A 19,497-nucleotide genomic window follows, 5' to 3' on the forward strand; every position below is an offset into this window, starting at 1 on the left:
ATCGATAGGTGACCAACAGGAAATCGCAGAGCTACAGGTGAGGCGAAGAAGTCAAAAACTCTTGAAGGCAGCAATGGCAAATTACTTCCATATTATTCCCAAGAGAACTACCATAGGTGAATCCATGCAGTCACAGGAATTGAGATCAACGTGAGGGAAACTTTAGTGTTATCTGGTTCTACCTTTTGGAGTACAGCCATTTGCAAGCTACTTAAAGCCCAAGTGCAGTCCTTGACATGGAAAAAGTTCATGCCCCTCTTCTAGTTTACTATGTGAAGACCTATCTCTCTGGAGGAGTCTATAATACTGGAAAGGTAGAAGGAAAGAGAAGAGGATGACTAGCAGCAAGGTGAATGGACTTGATTACAGAGGCGATGGGTACACAATTGAAAACCCTGTGCTGTCAAGTCAGTATCAACTCTTAGCAACCACATAGATAGATATTCTCCAGGAGGATCTATCCCCAACTTGGCCCTTCAGGTCTTCCAACAGTGCACCCATCACCACTGTAATCGAGTTCATCCACTTGGTTGCTGGTCATTCTGTTCTCTTTTCTTCCACCTTTCCCAGCATTTATAGACTTGTCCAGAGAGTAGGTCTTTGCATACATAATTTGTCCAAAGTAGGATAATTTGATCTTAGTCATTTGTGCCTTGACTCTGGGTTGATTTGTTCTGTGATCCATTTTTTGTTTCTTGCCCATCTCTGGTATTTTTAGGAGTCTACTCCCTTACCAGAGTTCAAAAACTTCAATCCTTTTTTTATCCTGCTTCATCAAAGGCCAACTTTCACTTCTGTAGAGAGCCACAGGGAAGAACATTGCCTGCCCGATTCTGATGTTTGTAGGCATAGACACGTCATAGCATCTGACTATCTTTTCCAAGGCCTTCATTGCTCTATGATCAAGTGCAAGTCTAGAAGTGCTAGAAATAAGTATTTCTTGATTGCTGATTCCTTTGCTGTTGATAGTTGATCCTAAAAAGCAGAAGCTATCCACCACTTCAATATCTTCATTGTCAATTCTAAGGTTGGTTGCTATACCATTGTCATTAATTTGGTCTTCTTCATATTTAATTGCAGTCCCATTTTTTTTCATTATGTTCCTTGACTTTCATTACTAGAGCTTGCAGATCATTTGCATTTTCAATTATATACCACTGTAATCAAAAGAGCAACTCTCAGTGTAGCTATTGCTCTAGAAGGATGTGGGATTGAGACAAATAGTCCAAGTATCTGCTCTATTTTTCACTGTCAATTAGTTTCTATAATAAGAAAATTATTTTACAAAATAAATTATTGTAAAAATAATAGTACAGTGGAACCTCGGGTTACGAACGCCTCTGTTAACGAACTTTTCGGGTTATGACCAGCTCCGGCCGCAAAAATGTACCTCGGTTTGCGAACTCCGCCTCGGGGTACGAACAGGATACGCGGCCATTTTCCCTCCCGTGACACGGTCCGCGGCCATTTTTCCGCCCCTGACACGTCCGGGGCCATTTTTCCGCCCCTGACACGTGGTCCGCGGCCATTTTCCGCCCCTGACACATGGTCGTAGGGAGGGGGACTCTCCCTCCAAGCAATAGCCGCCTCCCTGTCCTCCACACCAGAACGGATTAACGGTAATTACATTGAACCTTATGGGGAAATTTCCTTCGGGTTGTGACCAATTCGGGGTGCGACCAGAGTCACGGAACGAATTAAGTTCGTAAACCGAGGTTCCACTGTATATAGCACAAAGTTATATTTTGCCTTAAAAAAACGAAATGTACCTGGATAGCTCATATACTGTATTTAAACAGAATAACATCTTTTGTTTTTGATGATCAGGCATAATGAATGCCATTTCTGTATCCAGACAGCCCTCTCCACAGGAAGGGGGTATCAACAGGATTGGGAAAACCCCAAGTATTGCAGTTTTTGAAGAATAATGCAGAAAACATGGGAGGAGAAATGTAATAGAGTGCCACAGAAGAAAGCACAGCTGGCTGGCTGTTGGGAACATGGGGCCTTCTGTGTTGCAACCTTTTATCACAGGTCCTAGTTGTTTGTATTAATACAGTGAATAAAGCAAAGTGATATAGTAGAAGGAAAGCAGCAATTAAGAATGTGTGTCCTTAAATAAAGTGTGCATAACTTTTTTTTTTTTGAGTTATGGTGTTGGAGAAGGCTGCTTCCCAGTCTTTAGACAGCTAAGAGAACCACCCGTTCAGTACTAGAGGAAAACAACCCAGAATGTTCCCTGGAAGCAAGGATCGTGAAACAAAAATGATAATATTTTGGACACATCATGAAAGCTGATGCATCTATGGAAAAGATTATAATGCTGGCCAGGGTGGATGGAAGGAGAAGAAGACACCAGCAGTGGATGAGGGGGATAGATGGAGTACTAGAAGTTGCTGAAATGCAGCTGCAAGAATTGCATAATGTGGCAAGAGTTAGGACATCCTGGAGAGTCACCAGAAGTTGGCTTCAACATGATGGCTTTGCTTTCCATCTAGGCCATATGGACCAGAGAAGTTATGATGCAAAGATTTCACTGGGAGAAGCCGTCTTGGGGGGGACTATTTATTTATTTATTTAGTTAGTTAGTTAGTTAGCTAGCTAGCTAGCTAGTTATAATTTTATTAAAGATTTTTTAAAAGGAAGATAAAAACCAATACAAACTAATATAAAGTGAGAAAAAGAAAAAAAGAAAGAAATCAAAGAGAAAGCTAAAAGTGCAAGAAAAGGAAAAAAAGTAAAAGAAAAATAGAAAAGAAAGAAAAAAGATACAAAGAAGTAGCTTCTGATCTTTATAGCAGTTATAAGTACAGTTATAAATTTACTTCTATGGTTACAGCATAGCTCTTTTTTCTGTAATCTGTTCTGTCTAATCATCAAAACCATAAACCATAAGTTCATTTTTTTCTGATTCACGCAAAAAATCTGTAAGGGGTTTCCAGTCGACAATAAACATAGATATTGTCTTTTATCTGATCAAAGAAGTCAATTTAGCCATTTCAACAAGTTCCATCATCTTCACCAGCCATTCCTCCATTGTGGGTAGTGCCAAATCTTTCCGCTTCACGCATACAATAATCTCGCTGCAGTTATCACGTATAAACACATAGTTCCATGACTTTTTCCCAACGATTTGTCCATCAATCCCAAAAGAAAAACCTCTGGTTTCAATTGTATATTAATCTTTAAAATCCTCTGAATTAGTGTATTTGAATCCAGAATTTTCTAGCTTTTTTACATATCCACCAAACATGATAAAATGTCCCTTCTTGTTGTTCACATTTCCAACATAAATTTGAAATGCCTTTATACATTCTAGACAATTTCTCTGGTGACATATACCAATGGTACATCATTTTATAAAAATTCTCTTTCATTATAACACAGTGTAATTTCAATCCTTTTAGCCACATCTTGGGGGGATTTTAGAGAGGTGAAAAGTTTGAAAATAGCTGTACTAACAGCTTCAGCCATCAGAGATCCAAAATAACCCCAACCCCAACGTGTTGCTGAAAATCTGTGATTTTGCAATCCAATTTTTTCAAGACAATCTGGGTGCACAAAATAGGAGGGCTGGTGGTTGCCTGTGGGTTCCCCATCTCTCCTTCCTTCCAGAAAGGTCTCCAAGCTCTTTTAAGGGAAGTAGAATATTCACATGCATCTTAAATGCCAGCAGAGAAGGGACAAAGCAAACTGGGGAAAACTTTTCAATAGTTGAGGGAGGCAACTATTGAAAAACCTGAGTTTCTCTATGCTCTGTGAACTGCACTAGTTACCAGTTGGCTTCTGGGTGCAATTCAAAGTCCTAATTATCACACTTGAAGCTCTACATAGCCCCCCCCCTTTTTTTTTTGGCACCTTCAAGTCAGTTTTGACACCTGGAAACTGCCTGGGCATGTCCCTGAAGTTTTCTTGGCAAGTTTTATCGGAAGTGGTTTACTCTTGCCTTCTTCCTAGTGCTCAGAGAGAGTGACTGGCCCAAGGTCACCCAGTTGGCTTTGTGCCTAAGGTTTCTAGCTTTTTGCTTTAACTACTACACCAAACTGGCTCTCCCTACATAGCTTAGGGTCAGTTATTTGAGGGGCTGCCTGTGGAGTTCTGTAAAATTTGGCAGAGATGGCTGTCTCCTGCTCCTGTTAATTAAGCGTTGTCATTTAGCAGAACCCAGAAGGTGGCCTTCAGTGCTGTAGCATCTGCCCTCTAGAATATAATAGCATCCACCTGGAGATTCACCTGGCCCCTTCTGTACCAGCCTTTGAGTGAATAAACATGGCTTTTTCTCCAGGTTTTGGGTTAGGGTGATGGGGGGCTTTGTTTTTTATCTCTGTTGGTGGGGGAGAGAGTCAGCTGTTGTTTCTCTGATAACATGTCTTTGGGGAGTTTTTATTTGACTTTTTTTTTTTTACTCTTTTTATATGTTAAGCCACCCAGAGTTGTTGGAGTTGGGCAGCCTAGAAATTTTAGGTAGGTAGGTAGGTAGGTAGGTAGGTAGGTAGAGAGAGAGAGAGAGAGAGGGAGGGAGAGAGAGAGAGAGAATAGATCGATCTGCAGGCTTCTGAAAAAGCACCTGCATATAAGGAGGGTTAAGAGATGGGCCCTTTCGCTTGCATGTGATCTTACTTTTTATTTACAGTATTACAGTATTACGGTATTACTGTAATCTGCTCAATAATCAGATATAAGTTCCTCCTTCAGTTAAGATGCTGTTATGTGGCTTGACTTTTTTTTAAAAAAAAGAATGCATAAAATAATTGTACTCAATTGAGTGAGAATGTACAAGATTTGATATATATCTTTGGGCAGAAAACTGAGGATAGGCCTTTTAAGCTGTATCAGGGAAAGCAACTGAGGTTCTGTGGCACAGCAGCAAAGAGGCAAATTAAGGGGCAGCCAAACTTCCTGTTTTTTCCCAAGGTTGCACACATACTTTGAATTCTTCTGTTAGAATCATAAGGCTAAAACTTGCTGTATGCACCTGTGTTTTATATCATACTGGATCACATAAATTTATTCTGCTTCCATTTGTTTTGCAGGAGAAACAGGGAGATGCCTAGCACATTCCATTTCCAAGTGGGGTTGGGTCTGATAGAAACTTCCCATACGCTACTTGGTCTTTTCTGAGTTTGTTTTTCTTGGCATCCAAAAGATCTAGATCCTCCTTGTTTATGAAGATTCTCAGTCATCCAGGTGGAATTGTCTGGAGGTTGAGTCATGGCAACTGGACTTCTTTTCTTTTTAGTTAGAGTCGTTTCGTTACTTGTCCAAGCAGCTTCTTCAGTCCTGAACTTCAGACTAGATCGTCCTTGCTATTCCATATTCCCCATGAGTTCAGAAATGGAAGGAAGTACAAACTTTCTACTCTTACATCTTGCTTTTGGCCTAATGATAGAAAGAGTGAGGTGGTAGCAGATGGGATAGCAAAGAGACTGTATTAGAAAACAGAGCAACATGTGCGTCCTATGTTTATAAGAAGGCTTGTCCTTGGATGCAGCAAAGGATGCTGTCCTCTCCCCAGTGGCGTTGTCGCAAAATTCAGCTGCCAGTCCCATTGATGCCTGCTGGTGGATTTTGGAAGAGTGGGAAGATAGTTTGATCCATGCGCCAAATTATCCTAGGCTATTTCTGTATTGCTTAATGCTTTACTCTACACCTTTCAATTATTACCTCTGCAGTTTAAAAGATGGAAGGATTTTTTGGTTTTGCTAATTATAAAAGAAAAATACAAGCCCTGTGCAAATTTGTGCATGTTAGAGCCAGGGTAGGATTAAGATGGACAGGTGAGCCCAAACTCAGTGTAAGGTTCCCAGCCTGTGTGGATTAGGATTGCAAAGGGAGAAAAAGGAGTTTTAATTAATTGCTTTTGTTGGCCATGATCTGGATTGGGCTTTGTCCTTCAGTAAGAGTATATGTCCAAGTATGGGTAAAGTGTTTGTGCCTAGGTTAGGGTAGCTGTTAGTGGTAAGAGGGTCAAGTCCCCCTTCTTCAATCTTAAGAGTAATTTGCACTTTGTGGGCTGCATATGATTCTTTATCCCCTTTTGGGGTCTGTAGCAAGTCTCTAAGTTTGCAGCTTCAAAATTCATTGGTAAACCACCGATGGATGGTTTAACAGTTTCTGATAGATTTAAGACTAGCTTTCCTCTAAGCCCCCCAACTGAAAATTGTTGCACCGTCTTATTTTCTTACTTCCTCCACCCTTGGCAGATGGAAAAAAAAAGTTTTTAAAAATCTGCCCCCCGCCCACAAGAAGATGTTGTCCTGCAAGCTGAGTACACCTGCCATCAAAACAGGTATATAGTTCAAGCAATTGTGTGTTTCAGTGGTACCATTTTGGTTGGAGCTAATCATATGGTTTGCTCAGCGGAAATTGTCTATCTTTCCCAGCAAGGTCAATCAAGTCTTTTTCTTTCTCTTGGCAAAAAGCCTTTTTTTTGTCTATCACATGGTTGGGAAGGATATTGGATCCCTCCCTCCCTGCCTCTGAATGCTTAGAGCAATCCTTGACACCATTGTTGTCTGGCAAGCAAATTGAGTTAACGGAGCTTGCTTCATTTTTATTCTGCAGAAAGACATCCTGGGTTTTAACAGTCTTGCTTCATTAGAGTCTCTCTCTCTTTGCCCTCTCTCTTCCCAAACCTTTTAAAAATCTGTTCTTTTCTTTAGTCTGGCTGAAGCTTGAATTAGGTTTGACCAAATACTGCCAACCCCCTTTTATTAATGGGATCCGTCACAAGATGGCCTTCAAATAAGATTGAACAATTTTATGGAACAGCAATTTAGCAGTCTCTCTATTTCTGATGTTCAGGCTGCCAAGGGCGTTATTTATGTAACCAAACAAATCAGAAGGAGGAGGGATAGGAGGTGTCTGCAGGACTGGGGGAGAAAGAAGAGGGAGGAAAGAGACACTGGTAGAGGAAAATAAACCCTAAATAAGAGGATTCCTCCACCCTAATAAGCTAATGAAGACTGGGCACATGAATACCTCTGTATTTTATTTATTTGGTTGGTTGTTTGTTGCTTAGGATGGCCTTTTAGTTTTCATTTATGTTTGTGTTTCAGGGTTTAATTGTTCTCATTCTTTGTACACTGCCTAGGGTGCCAGTAGTTGGGCTGTAGGACAAGGAAGGTTGAATGAAAGGCTCCTGGATGGAAGGTGTGATATATGTCACCCATTGAGGGAGATGGGCGGCATACAAATTTAATAATAAATACATAAATAATAAATAAATATGTAGATCTAATAAATAACACAAAGACTTTATTTCTTATTTTACAGTATTTATAAAGTCTTTGTGTTATTTATTAGATCTACATATATCACACCTTTCATTCAGCCTTCCTTGTCCTATTTTTCCCTAAGACAATTCAGTAACCCTGTGAGGCAGTTTGGGCTGAGAGAGAGGGACTGGCCAAAGAGTTGAAGGAAGGCATAGCAAAGACCCTTCTCCTTCTTGAAAACACTAATGAAGGACAGTATATCCATCATGGGCAAAATGCTGTTCTGTAGTAGGAGTGACAGGGAAAGAGATCACTTAATGACATTTATAGGCTTCACACTTCTCACAGGGCAATACATGGATCTGGATCTGTGGGAATAGAGATGAGAGACTACCACCAGACTGTGAGTTGTTTTCCCTTGGCTCCATTTAAATAATTCCTTGCAAGTAGAAAAGTAGTATGCCAAGGACCAAAGTTTGCAGTAGGTATCCATAGGATTTGACAGGTCTTTATAGCCCCAGGAGGAAAGTCGGAGTTTTGATTATGACATCACTCAGAAGTCAATGTGACATCACTGTCTGTAACACTGGATGCCATTTGTATTCCTTGTAAGGCAGTCCAGCACACATCTGGTTTCAAGGTAAAAATTCATAATACAGGATAACAGCAGTTGTCCATCCACAACATCTGGATGTCAGGCTGATCATGTACTCAGCTCACTTGGTCATTGCTTCCCCACAATTATAAAATGGATTGTATTTCCAATTAAACAGAAGTAGTTATTTCTGAATTTGACTCTAGACGTATAAATCCAGTGTATGAAAAGTTTAGGCAAATCTGTGCCCTCTTTTATCCCTCTGGGGAGGGGATGCATTTCTTCTTCTTTTGAGGGGCCAAGCTAAAGCTGATACCTCCAAATTCACCACAATTGCCCTGCCATTTTTCTAGAAATGAGTTGTAGCAAATGGCTCATCCCTGTTAGAAGGACCTCCAGAAAGATCTCCAAGAAGTGTTGCTCTTCACCTAGTTCCACCTTTCTGAGTTTTTCAGAAGTTCATGACTTAATAAAATGATGAGATTATCTCATTAGGATGAAAAAAGTTTGCGGCACCAGCCCACTGCTGGGCCCATCTGTAGATTCCTGATTTTCTGTCTTCACCTACTCCTTCTTTCCAGTCTCAGTGCTTTATTACATGTAGGAACTCTGCTCTCCTTTGCAGCAAGAGGGACTGTTTTGCCATAGGCTCTCTTCAGTAGTCTGTAATGGTGTGACCTCTGTGAGAACCTGGTTGAAGAAGTCCCAGTGGAAGCAGCAAGGAGTTGTTTATTCTTCCTTTTTAATGCATGTTACTGCTTATGAGCAAAAATCTTGTGCAACAGGAAGTCTGTTTGGGGGCCAGGAGATAGTTGCAGGAGAATAGCAATGGAGGGGGGGTGGTAGAGGAAGAAGAAGAGGAAGAACTGAATTCAGGAGAGCAATGATTGCAAAATGGCTTGAAATCTGACATAAGAGTGACTTTGCGAATGGATTTTCTACCCAGTGTGACACTTGTATGCCTGCATCTTGGAGAAAGAGCTGCTGCTTCATTGCAGGCCACAATTACATGGGAACCAAGTATTGGCTCTAATGGGGACTTGCCAGAAGGGTCCTTGTGTTAATTCATTTATTCTTTTAGCATGGTGGTGCTGTTCCTTTACCCTCTCTCAATAAGAGGGTTGAGAGAAAGAAGTAATAATCTCTATCAACCACAACTCCCTACCTTTCTGTAGAATACTACTATGCAACTTTTTTTCAGGCCCAGTCTCTTAGTAGCCTTTAAATAACCAACTGATAGGCCATATTCTAAGAAGTCGCCAAAGACAAAATTTCAGTTAAAATTTATTTGAAATCAATGCAGCTAATATAATTATGCCTTAATATAATAAAGTTTGCTCTTGTAGCACGTTTTTAACAATTGCAATTTTGTAGCAATTTTGGAGGAAGCCTTTGGCCAAAGTCAAGACTGGGTGTAGATTGAGTGGGGGAGGCTCAGTGTTTTCACCTCTGAATTCCAGCAAGCACTGTAATGCATGAATTGAATTGAAATGAATTTAGCTCTAGTCAGAGCACTGTAAAACATTTAGAGAGCATCTGGTGGTTCTGTTGTGGTTTTTGATGTCCAGGCAGCACACGGCTGTTTCATCTAACCTTCAACCTGTTCTTGTTGATTTCAGGCAACCATGGCACTTCTGGGGAAGATTTCTGATGGACCTCTTAACAACTGCAGACCTGACCAATGGCACTTGGTGTTCTCTCAAAAAGATGAAGTTATCACCAGCTTGGTATCAGCCTTAGACTCTATGGTAAGTTTTTGGTGAGTCGTATGTTTCCAACAAACATGTATTTTCAGTGGATGTAGTTGAAGGCCAAGATACCTCTATTACTCAGCAGAGAGCCAATGTTGTGTAATGGTTAAGACTTTGGGCTAAGTCTTGGGAGACCCAAGGGAACTTTTACTCTCATCCAAGGGAATTCATGGGGTGACTTTGGGTCAGTTATTTTCTCTCAACTGTTGTAGGCCAGCTTGAGATCCTAGAGAAAAGGCCAGATATAAGCCAAAATACAAATTAATTGTATGGCACCAAGGTTCATTCATTTTGAAAGTATGTTGTATGTTTTTTCACAGTTGCGGGCAAATGGGTTACCTTTTTGCAAAATGTTTGGTATTAGGAGTAGGGCAGATCAGAAAACATCCATTTACCATATGACAAACTGCTGAAGTTGTATTATAATTGCTTTCATCATCTTCTCTGATGATGAGTCCAGAACTGTGTACAAAAAAGGCAGTAAAAACAAACTCGTATTAAAACATTTAGCTGAAATAGCTCACAATGAATCCATGATCAGGAATAATACCAGTCCATTAAAAAAAGGTTCATTAATGAAGTTTTTGGCCGGCCAGTCTTGAAGCTGTGGAAAAGCTTGGGTGAACAAGCATGGCTTCCTCACCATTCCAACTTTTCTCTCTCTCCCAGCCCAGTTTACCTCTGTCTTTTTTTTCTGGGCAGATGGGCACATTTCCAATTCTCCCACCTGTTTTGTTTTCAAAGACTCTCTATGGGGCCTGGGTGGTTTAGAGCTGAGGGAGATGACATGCTTACTCTTTTTCCATCCATTTTTTTTCCTGCCAACGTGAAGGAGATGTTGCCTTTTTGCCGTTTCACAATCCCGACATTTGTCCCCTAAGTGGCTTTGTACTCCTAGCATGGTTCCAACCTCACACAACCCATAGATTTACCTCCATCTTTGCATATATAAGAGCTTCAGCACTGAACCCAAACCAGGTTAGCAAAACTGAACTTAGCTTAAGAAGACAAAATGGCTGGGTTCACATATAAAGCAATGACTCCCAAAGAAAGCATATGCTGATTTAACATGAAGGCCTGTTCATACAACCTGTGAAGAGAATGGTTGGGTTCCCACAAGATGCTGCCCCACAAACTATCCAACCTATTTTAGTCTGTTGTAGGAACCTAGCCTCTGTTTAGGAGTCTTATAACTCTGTGTTCCCACAACAGAGGAAACTTGGTTACTGAATTAAATTTTTCTGATTTGCACAGCACACTGAAGCATAAGAAAACCAAAAAGGCTGGGTTTGCACAACATACTGTTCCATAGGCTTAAAACAAACCAAGATTAACATATTAAAAGAATGCAGTAACTAGATCTTTAACTGGCATTAATTTTTGTGTAAATGCTACCTATGAGACTCAAGTGACCCCCTTTCATTTACCTTTCAGCCATTGTGATTAATCCCATTGATTAGTCTTCATTTTTATGTGAGATGAATAAGTGTCCATTGCCTGCTCTTGAGTTTTCATGCTCTTTCTGTAATGTCACAGCCTGTTTGCAAATATTCCAGCTGCCAAAAAAGGGAAAAGTTAATCAAATCACTTTGACTGGTGCAAAAATTTTACACAAGCAATAGGGGCCACAAAAACGCTTTAGCTTAACACGTTAAGGAGGGAATGGAGAGCTTGTGTCACTTTAGGTGGCTGTTGTAGAGAAATTGGTCCAAGGGCTTGAGCTCTGAAGAGGAAATAGCTCGTATCCACAGCTAAAAGAGCTTTGAAGTCAATCCTTAAAACACATATTATGGTTTCTGTTAACCTTTATGTTGGCATATGATGTTTCAGACGTCCTTGGTGTTTTTACCCACCACGATGTTTGCTTAACCCCCCCAAGACAAAACTTTTATCTTCTATTACAAAAGAATAATTTCCATGAAAGTCTTTTTTTAAATCCTCGTTTCCCTCCCCCTATTTTCTTGTTCTTGGGCTTTTTTTTTAAATCCCCGTAGAAGTGTTACGTAAGTCAACCTTTTTTTCCCCTGTAAACAAGATACATACTTGGCAAAGTCTTTGGAACTGATCTTTAATGTAAAAGAGATCAGGAAACAGGGAGAGTGTATGCATAAATTTGCAACCTACTAAAGCTAAAAAAGTATTGAAATAAAGCCTAGTCCGGAAGAATATGTTTAGACTGAATATTTAAAGTTGCTTGGAAATGATTTGAATGTTATGACTCTGATTGCATATAGAAAGGGCTGTACTTGGTTCAGTAAAGTCCACATGCTTTTATTTATTAATCATTTTAATATACTGCCTTTCTACCAGGAGTGCAAGATACTATTCCTGATCCTTCACATCCTCATTTAATTATCGTTATACAATCTCTGTGAGGTAAATTAAGCTGAGAGATTGTGATTGGCCCCAAGTCATCCAGGAATTTATGACACTCCATTTCAAGTGTGCAACACTCTGTTCTGACCATTCCTGAGTCTTCCAAGCTCAAAATGGTCCCACTACAAACTCAAAACCCAGGGATCTTCATGGCTGAGTATAGACAACTTAGAATCATAGAATATGAAGCTTGGAAAGTTCCTTAGAGATCATCTAGTCCTACTTACTCAGTACTACTGTACTTCATGTCAGACAAATGCCACCTAACCTTTGTTTAAACAATGGAAGAGAGTCTGTCACTTTCTGAGACAGTCTGTTCTGCTGCTGAAGAGCTCTTATTAAGAATTCTTTTCCTGATGTCCAACTGCAGTCTACTTCCTTACAGGTTAAACCCATAGTTTCTTGTCCTGCCTTCTGGAACACTCTGAACAATTCTGCCCTGTCTTCTACATGACAGCCCTTCAGATACTTGAAGAGACCTATCATGCCTCCCCACACTCTTCTTTTCTCCAGATTAAACAGCTCCATCTCCTCCATCTCTTTCTTCAGGCCCCTTGTCCTGGTTTCTCTGCTCTGGACACATTCGAGTTTGGCAATGTCTTTCCTAAAATGTGATGCCCACAACTGGATACAATATTATGGGTGTGGTCTGACCAGTGCAGAAGAGAGAGGCATAATGACTTTTCTTGATCTTGACTTTATACCCTTGATAGAGCCTAGGACAGCATTGGCTTTCTTTGCAACTTTATCACATTGTTGGTTCATGTTCGGTAGTGATCCATCAAGCCCATTTAAACCGAGGGATTATCAAAGTGGTATTCCCATGGCATGGATTGAGAATGCTCTACGACATTTAGGGGACATCAACCTGCCCTTAAATTATTATTTAAATAATAGCAATATAAACAGCTAATTTTGAAAGGCTTATATGTAAAGGTGTTCTTAATGGTTTGTGTTAAAAGGGCATGCAGGAAACTAGTTCTGATATTAAGCTAATTCATTCGTGATTACCTCCTTAACAGAGCATGACACCATTAAACGTTTCTCTCTATCAGCTTTTAAAAAGCGGGAAGGCAAATTCTGCAAAAAGTACTGCAAGCACTAGAACCTTGAATTTAAATACACAGGTTAGCAAGCAGTGGAGCTCTTACGCATGCCCCAACGCTAGCGATGAATGTGGCTGCCATATTTTGAAGTAAGCGCAGTCTTCATGGGCCGCCCCAATATTGTGTCATTCCAGTAGCCCAACTGAGAGGTATATAGTGGCATGCATAACAGCTTTTAAATCCAGTCTTAAAATATGCTGGTACTTAATGACATCAGCAAAAGGCAGACTAAAAATAATTGAACAAGTTGAAATAACAACTCTTCCATTTTCTGTTCCTTCCCCTCCCCCAGTGCTCAGCCCTTTCTAAACTCAATACTGAGGTCGCCTGCGTGGCTGTCCACGATGAAAATACCTTTGTAGTTGGGACAGAAAAGGGGAGGCTCTTCATGAACACAAGGAAGGAGGTCCAGGCAGATTTCAAAAAGTTCTGCAGTAAGTATTTGAGTTGTCTTGGTAAAGCCTGAAATCAGCAATTATGTAACTGTGTGCCAGATTTAATGCCAGCATCTGATGCGTGCCAGGTTTAACTGCTGTGATTAACTTGTCTGAGGGTTGCCCACTTAAACCTGGACCTACCTGATCAGTGGTGGCTACATTTCAGGCTCGTGGGAGCTTTATTTTTTGTTAACTAGTCTGATCTGCCACCTGGATCTTGAGGCAGAAAAGTGAATGAGAGTGGCAGGATTAAGGGTGCTCCACTATCTTGGCTTGCTTGAGGAATTTGTTTTTTCAACAACAGTATTTTGCTCATTTCTCAAAAATCCACCCTATGTTTTTCTCCTTTTCTCTGTTTGGGGAGTGTTCTGTATGTCTGTGTTTGTCTAGGGTGGATAGAGAGAGTGCTTTTAATTGTTGCTGTTGTTAACAATTGGGAGTCACAACCCTACTTACAAATTGCAAATCACCAAGAATTGTATTAGAAGACTAGTAACTGCTTTTGGTCTGTCTTTGAGGTAGGAAGTATACTGGGGGTGGGGGCTCTGATTTGTTTTAACTGCTTTTTTAAAAATGAAGCCATTGTGGCCTGATTGCTCCCTACTGGCTTAACATGCTTCACCCTGTGACTGAATTAACCCATTTTCTGGATTTACATGATATATGGAGCTATTGGCCAACCAATGGTAGGTACAACCAATAAGAGAAAGCCATAGAAATAGAAGCCAAGGTTAACATTAATCAACCTTGGCATGTTGATTATTTATTTATTATACCTTAAGTAAGATTTATGTCTAGAGCTATATTTTGAATGATATTCTTTGTGTTTTAGACTTTGTGCTTTCTAACCTTATTTGCTTAAACAGGATATGGAACCAGCTTGGATCTGGTTTTGATTGCAGCAGCACAGAAACCCTATAAATAAATGATAAACAGACAGAATTTCCTTGGCTTTTACCTATTTTGACTAAATGTGTTATCTAAACACTGCTTGGGTTTGCACAACAAGCTGTGCCATGAAAAGAGAACCGGAGTTAAAACTAACTTAACGTAGCATGTAATGCAAGGCTTTTAACTGACGTGGTGAAGTATCTTGTGCAAATAAGCTATACAGTGTGACGTGTCTCCTAATAGTGTTGGATTACAATATCCATTGCTCCCATCCAGCACAGTTGCTCTGACTGAAAATTGGAGGAAGTTCTGGAGGCACCAGTTTCAGGAAAGTAGGTGGGCCTGTGTCAAATCCACCCAAATCTCATCACAGCTTTACTCAGTGAATGGACAGAGGCATTCAGTGCAAGCCACCGTGATGTCATGTGCACAAGGCATCACGTGCTCCCCCTTGTGGGTACTTCTGTGTGTGATCAACCCTAGAGTGTGTGCAGGAGAGGGGAGATTAGGACTATGCACCCTCCATCAAACACCTGGCAGCCAGAATTACTTAAAGTCAAATATCTAAAGCGGAAGCCTGAGTCTTCTTGTCCAATTTAGCAGCAACTTCTGAGTTCCTAGAGGATACACAAGCACCATAGGCAGTGGAAAGCAATAAAAAACAAAACACACATTTTCTTCATTATAAACCAGAGGTTTTGAGTGTGATAGAACTGCAGGCAGGGGAAATCCGCCTGTATGCTTGGGGCTGGCAGGCAGGGCATCTGCATTTTAACCCCCTTGGGGGAACTTCATGCAAATACCAGTCTTGCTTGGCTGTCAAGGTCAGTGTTGGCTGGATTATCTATTTGCTGAGTGTGCTTCAGCTATACATTTTGTCCCTAGTCTTATCCATTTGTGAGTGTTTGGCATTCACAAAGGTGTTGGACTTTTTTTCTGGTTGGCACACATTCAATTTTCCTTCTGCTGCTTCATTCTTTACCTATTCTGGGCTCCTGGTGTTACAGACTGAAAGAGACCTCTTCCCAAGAAGGCACTATTCAGAAAGATTGGGCTACAATACCCATTGCCTCCATGTATCTTGTTTATTGGGTATGAAGAGTGTTGTCATCCAATGTGTTTGGAGGACACCTGGTTGGAAAAGCTGATGTAGATCCTGGATGTTGAGCGGTTTCAATCATCTTATCCTGACATTGCCATCATTAGCAGAAACAATGTTTAACAGTACTACAGTAATGTTGTGAAGAAAAGCTTATGTTTTAAATGCTTCCATGGCCTTCATCTGCCTGGTATCGTTACTATTGCTTCTTGTTTATATCTCTCTATTTAATCACATCTGTTCCTTTAGTAGATGTAGATAGCTAGAATAGCCTTTGCAGTTCTTGTCGCCATAGGAGTTAGATTTCAGGGTCTTTCAGTGAATGTGCTGTCCTGATTGTTTGGAGAGTCTTCTTGTTTGTTGTTATTAATTCATAACATAATTAATTAGGTTACTTAACTGATACTTGATTGGGGATATTACTATATTGTTCCTAGTGGATTTATGTTCTTCTGTCTATTTACATTATTGTATGTCAGCTAGAATTGTTTGATGAGGGAGTGTAGAAATTATGAGTCCTTGAAAAATAAGGTGATAAATAAATATTGATGATGATTATGTATCATCATGTCACTGTCGACTCTTAGCAGCACATAGATAAATTTTCTCCAGGAGGATCTGTCCCCAGCCTGGTCCTTCATGTCTTCCAGAGGCGTAGCAATCACTGCTTTAATCAAGTCCATCTACCCTGCTGCTAGTCATCCTCTTGTTCCCTTTCTTTTTACCTTTCCCAGCACTATAGACTTCGCAATAGAGCTAGGTCTTTGCATAATGTGTCATATAATATGATAATTTCAGCCTAGTCATGTGTGCATTGGGTAAGAACTCTAGATTGATTTGTTCTATGATGCATTTGTTTGTTTTCTTGGCTATCCATGATATTCTCAGGAGACTCTGTAGAGAATGAATGAATGAATGAATGAACGAACAGATAAATAAAGATAAATTGTAGTTTGAATTCTGAACTAAAACTATGAGAAACATAATTGGGAATAATTTCTGGAATAGTTGGTATAATAATATTTGGTATCTTTCTCCCCTTTAGACTTTAAGACTAGTGGATTAAAAAAAAAAGAAGTTGAGAATCCCAGAGATGAATCACATGGCTAAGCAAATTTTTATAGCTTGTTTTTTTTTTAAATTTAAGTTCCTATATTAATATGAAATAGTAGCTTTTATATTTAATTATATTTTTCTCATGCTATTTATTACTGCCTTTTATGTACTTCTATGTAATTTTTAGTGTACCTTTGTCATCTGTTTAATCTTAGACAAATTCAAAATAATAACAATGACAACAGCAATAATAATAGATCATCATAATGTATTCTACTGTTGATGATGATCAGTGCTTTAACAATGTGATATGGGGCAAGGAGGAAGACATTAATATATTTCAAGAATGTGTATGTACCATCTGCATGAATACACCAGTATACAGATCTCTGAACCCAAAGTTGCATTGCTTCCCATGCCTTGTGAAATCCCTAAGAAGCAGGTTTGGGGCATAAATGCACCCTTTCAGGGCTTTTCCAAGTTGCTGAATTGGTCCTCTCTACCCATTCTTGAATCAGCAGAAAACTATATTGGCATGGCATTTACAGTCCTTGTTGCCAATCCCTATCCTGCCTCTCTTGCCTCTGTTTGAAGAAGCTGCAGTCACCTGCCTTTCTCCAAGGTAATGAATGACAAAACCTGTAGATGATTTGGAAGACCTGAATGGCCTGGTTGTAGACAGATCATCCTGGAGAAGGTCTACCTGTGTTGCCTGGTTATGTTTGTATCTGTTGAGCAGAGTACAGCAATGCTCCCAGAAAAACTTTGCCCAGGGAAAAGATACACACCAGCATGAGAGGTTTGCAAACTGCAATGTCCATATCTTGTTCTCCAAAGAAACTCAGCCAGAAAATATATACTATCTGGTTGTTTATTGATAAAAATGCAAAACTTCATAAAATACAAGTTGTATACAAAATATAGGAAAAAACACGTCTTCTCATATATTCAGCATCCAAGACTTATCTACAAACATAAAGTCTCTAGCCAAAAACTCTCAGAGAACAGGTACACTACTTGGTTATTAGTTACAACTACATAACCCATAAAACTACTTAACTACATGGTGGCTAATGCTCTACTGCAACTGCGAGGCTGGGCATACAATGCTCCAGTTATATTGGCACTCCATACCCCCCCACTGGGTAACTAGCATACACACGCCAATAGGTGGCAATAATTAGCAGTATACGTGCACAACACACAGTCACAAGTTGTTTTGTTTACATGAGCTTCATAAACTAGACATAATATTGTTGTACAGATAACGGGATGAATTTCTTCCCATGAGAAACTCCTGACAGTATCATGGTTTGGAAAAAGCCCTGAACTACAATTCCCAGTATGTCTCACTATTGGGCTCCATTAGTTGAGGCTACTGGATGTCATAGTTCAGCAATATCTGAAGAGTCAGGGTTCCCCATGCTTGCTTTAAGGGAAGAACATGGATGAAAACCAAAATGTAAATTAAATGGAAGGCAGATTCCAAAGAATGAAATGTTGGGGGCAGGATTGCTGATAGGCTTGGTAGTGATGTCACAGGGCATCATCCAATATGATAGAGGATTCCATGTATCAAACAGGGGATTCTATGTTTTGCATATGTCCTTCATAAATACAGCTCTGTCCTAAAGCTGAAGAACTGACTAATAATAATAGAGCATCTCCTGATTTGCCATCTTTTCTCTCTATCTCCTGCTACCTCCCTGCCGGCAGGAGTCCAGCAGAGCAAAGAGCATGATCTGGATGGCCAGAAGAAGGCAAAAGATTTTGGTCGGACAATTCCTCGGATCTCCCCAGATCAGGGATCAGATGTTTATCTCCTCAGGAAGATGGTGGAAGAAGTCTTTGATGTGCTTTATAGTAAGGAATAACCTTGATTTCCATTGGGAATTTGGTTTGCCCAGCAGTTTGGGGGACCTCTTGGCCATTTCCCTACTTATATGGCTGGGAGGGTGGAAGATCTAAAGGTTGAATTTGGCAGATGGGAGAATTGGCAAACCATTAAGCTGGCAAATAGTAGCTCTTTTCTCTTTCCAATAGGAAAGCAATCCATTTAAGGCACTGTGAGGACATCTTAACCTTTATGCAAAAAACAAATGAACCAGGCCAAAGTCAAGAGGCTTTATAGAAGGATGGGAAACATCTGAACATTTGTAGTTGTTGAACTACAAATCCCAATATCCCTACCACTGGGTATTTTTAGCTGGGGTGGCTAGAAGTTAATCATGCTGGCTGAGAGTCCTGGGTGTTACTTTTTGTATCCACCTGAAGGCCACAAGTTAGGAAAGCTGGTGTAGAAAATAAGACAGGTGCGGATGTTCCCACTTTGAGATCTCAATGCCTTATATAGCAATTTTATTATTAATTATTACTATTACTACTACTACTGTTACTATGATTACTATTTTATATAAATAAATTATATAAATCTCATAAATAAATAAATGCTCTTTTCTGGAACAATCCATTCGATTGTTTTTCATTTCCTTTCCCTGTTGCCCGCCCTCACTGATAGTAAACATTTATTGCTCAATGAGCCTGTTCTGCCCTGTTTTTTGAAGTGAGGGGTATACTTCCTTCTTCTGCAAATCTTAGTGATCTCCCAAAACCTCTGCTGTCTCTCTCCTTGTGTACTGTATAGACAATACCATTTTTATTGCATACAAGTCCACATTTGGAGGATAAGTCTGGTTGGTGCCAACTTTGGCTGCAGCATGAAGTTTTTATCCCCAGTTGGCACCTCTGCCTAAGTCTTGCTGCAAGGAATATATGCCTAAATCCAGAGGAATGGAGAGCATTATAAAGCAGCTTTTCCCAACTTGGGTGCCCTCCAGATATGTGGACTTCAGCTCCCAGAATTCTTAGCAATGGCAGTGCTGGCTGGGAGATTTTGGGATTCAAAATTGATACATCTGGAGTCCCTTGAGATTGGGGAAGGCTGTTAACAAAGAGTAGATGTACTCATT

At 40.1% G+C, this 19,497-nt stretch overlaps 1 protein-coding gene across 2 annotated transcripts in view; it reads left to right on the plus strand.

Moving 5' to 3' along the window:
- The window catches only part of GTF2IRD1 (GTF2I repeat domain containing 1), a 136,650-nt gene that overhangs the window by 46,698 nt on the left and 70,455 nt on the right, over positions 1-19,497 (plus strand). For both annotated transcript variants that reach the window (XM_088152580.1, XM_088152581.1), the window contains exons 2-4: positions 9,432-9,560; positions 13,338-13,479; positions 18,245-18,391. In XM_088152580.1, the coding sequence (XP_088008706.1) occupies positions 9,438-9,560; positions 13,338-13,479; positions 18,245-18,391 (412 nt within the window). In that variant the 5' untranslated portion in view covers positions 9,432-9,437. The remainder of the gene's footprint in view (positions 1-9,431; positions 9,561-13,337; positions 13,480-18,244; positions 18,392-19,497) is intronic.

This window comes from Python bivittatus, unplaced genomic scaffold, assembly GCF_059951505.1.
Source record: "Python bivittatus isolate LINGU-HERP-01145 unplaced genomic scaffold, Pbiv_v1 ctg000690_np1212, whole genome shotgun sequence".
In the NCBI taxonomy this organism is placed as follows: domain Eukaryota; kingdom Metazoa; phylum Chordata; class Lepidosauria; order Squamata; family Pythonidae; genus Python; species Python bivittatus.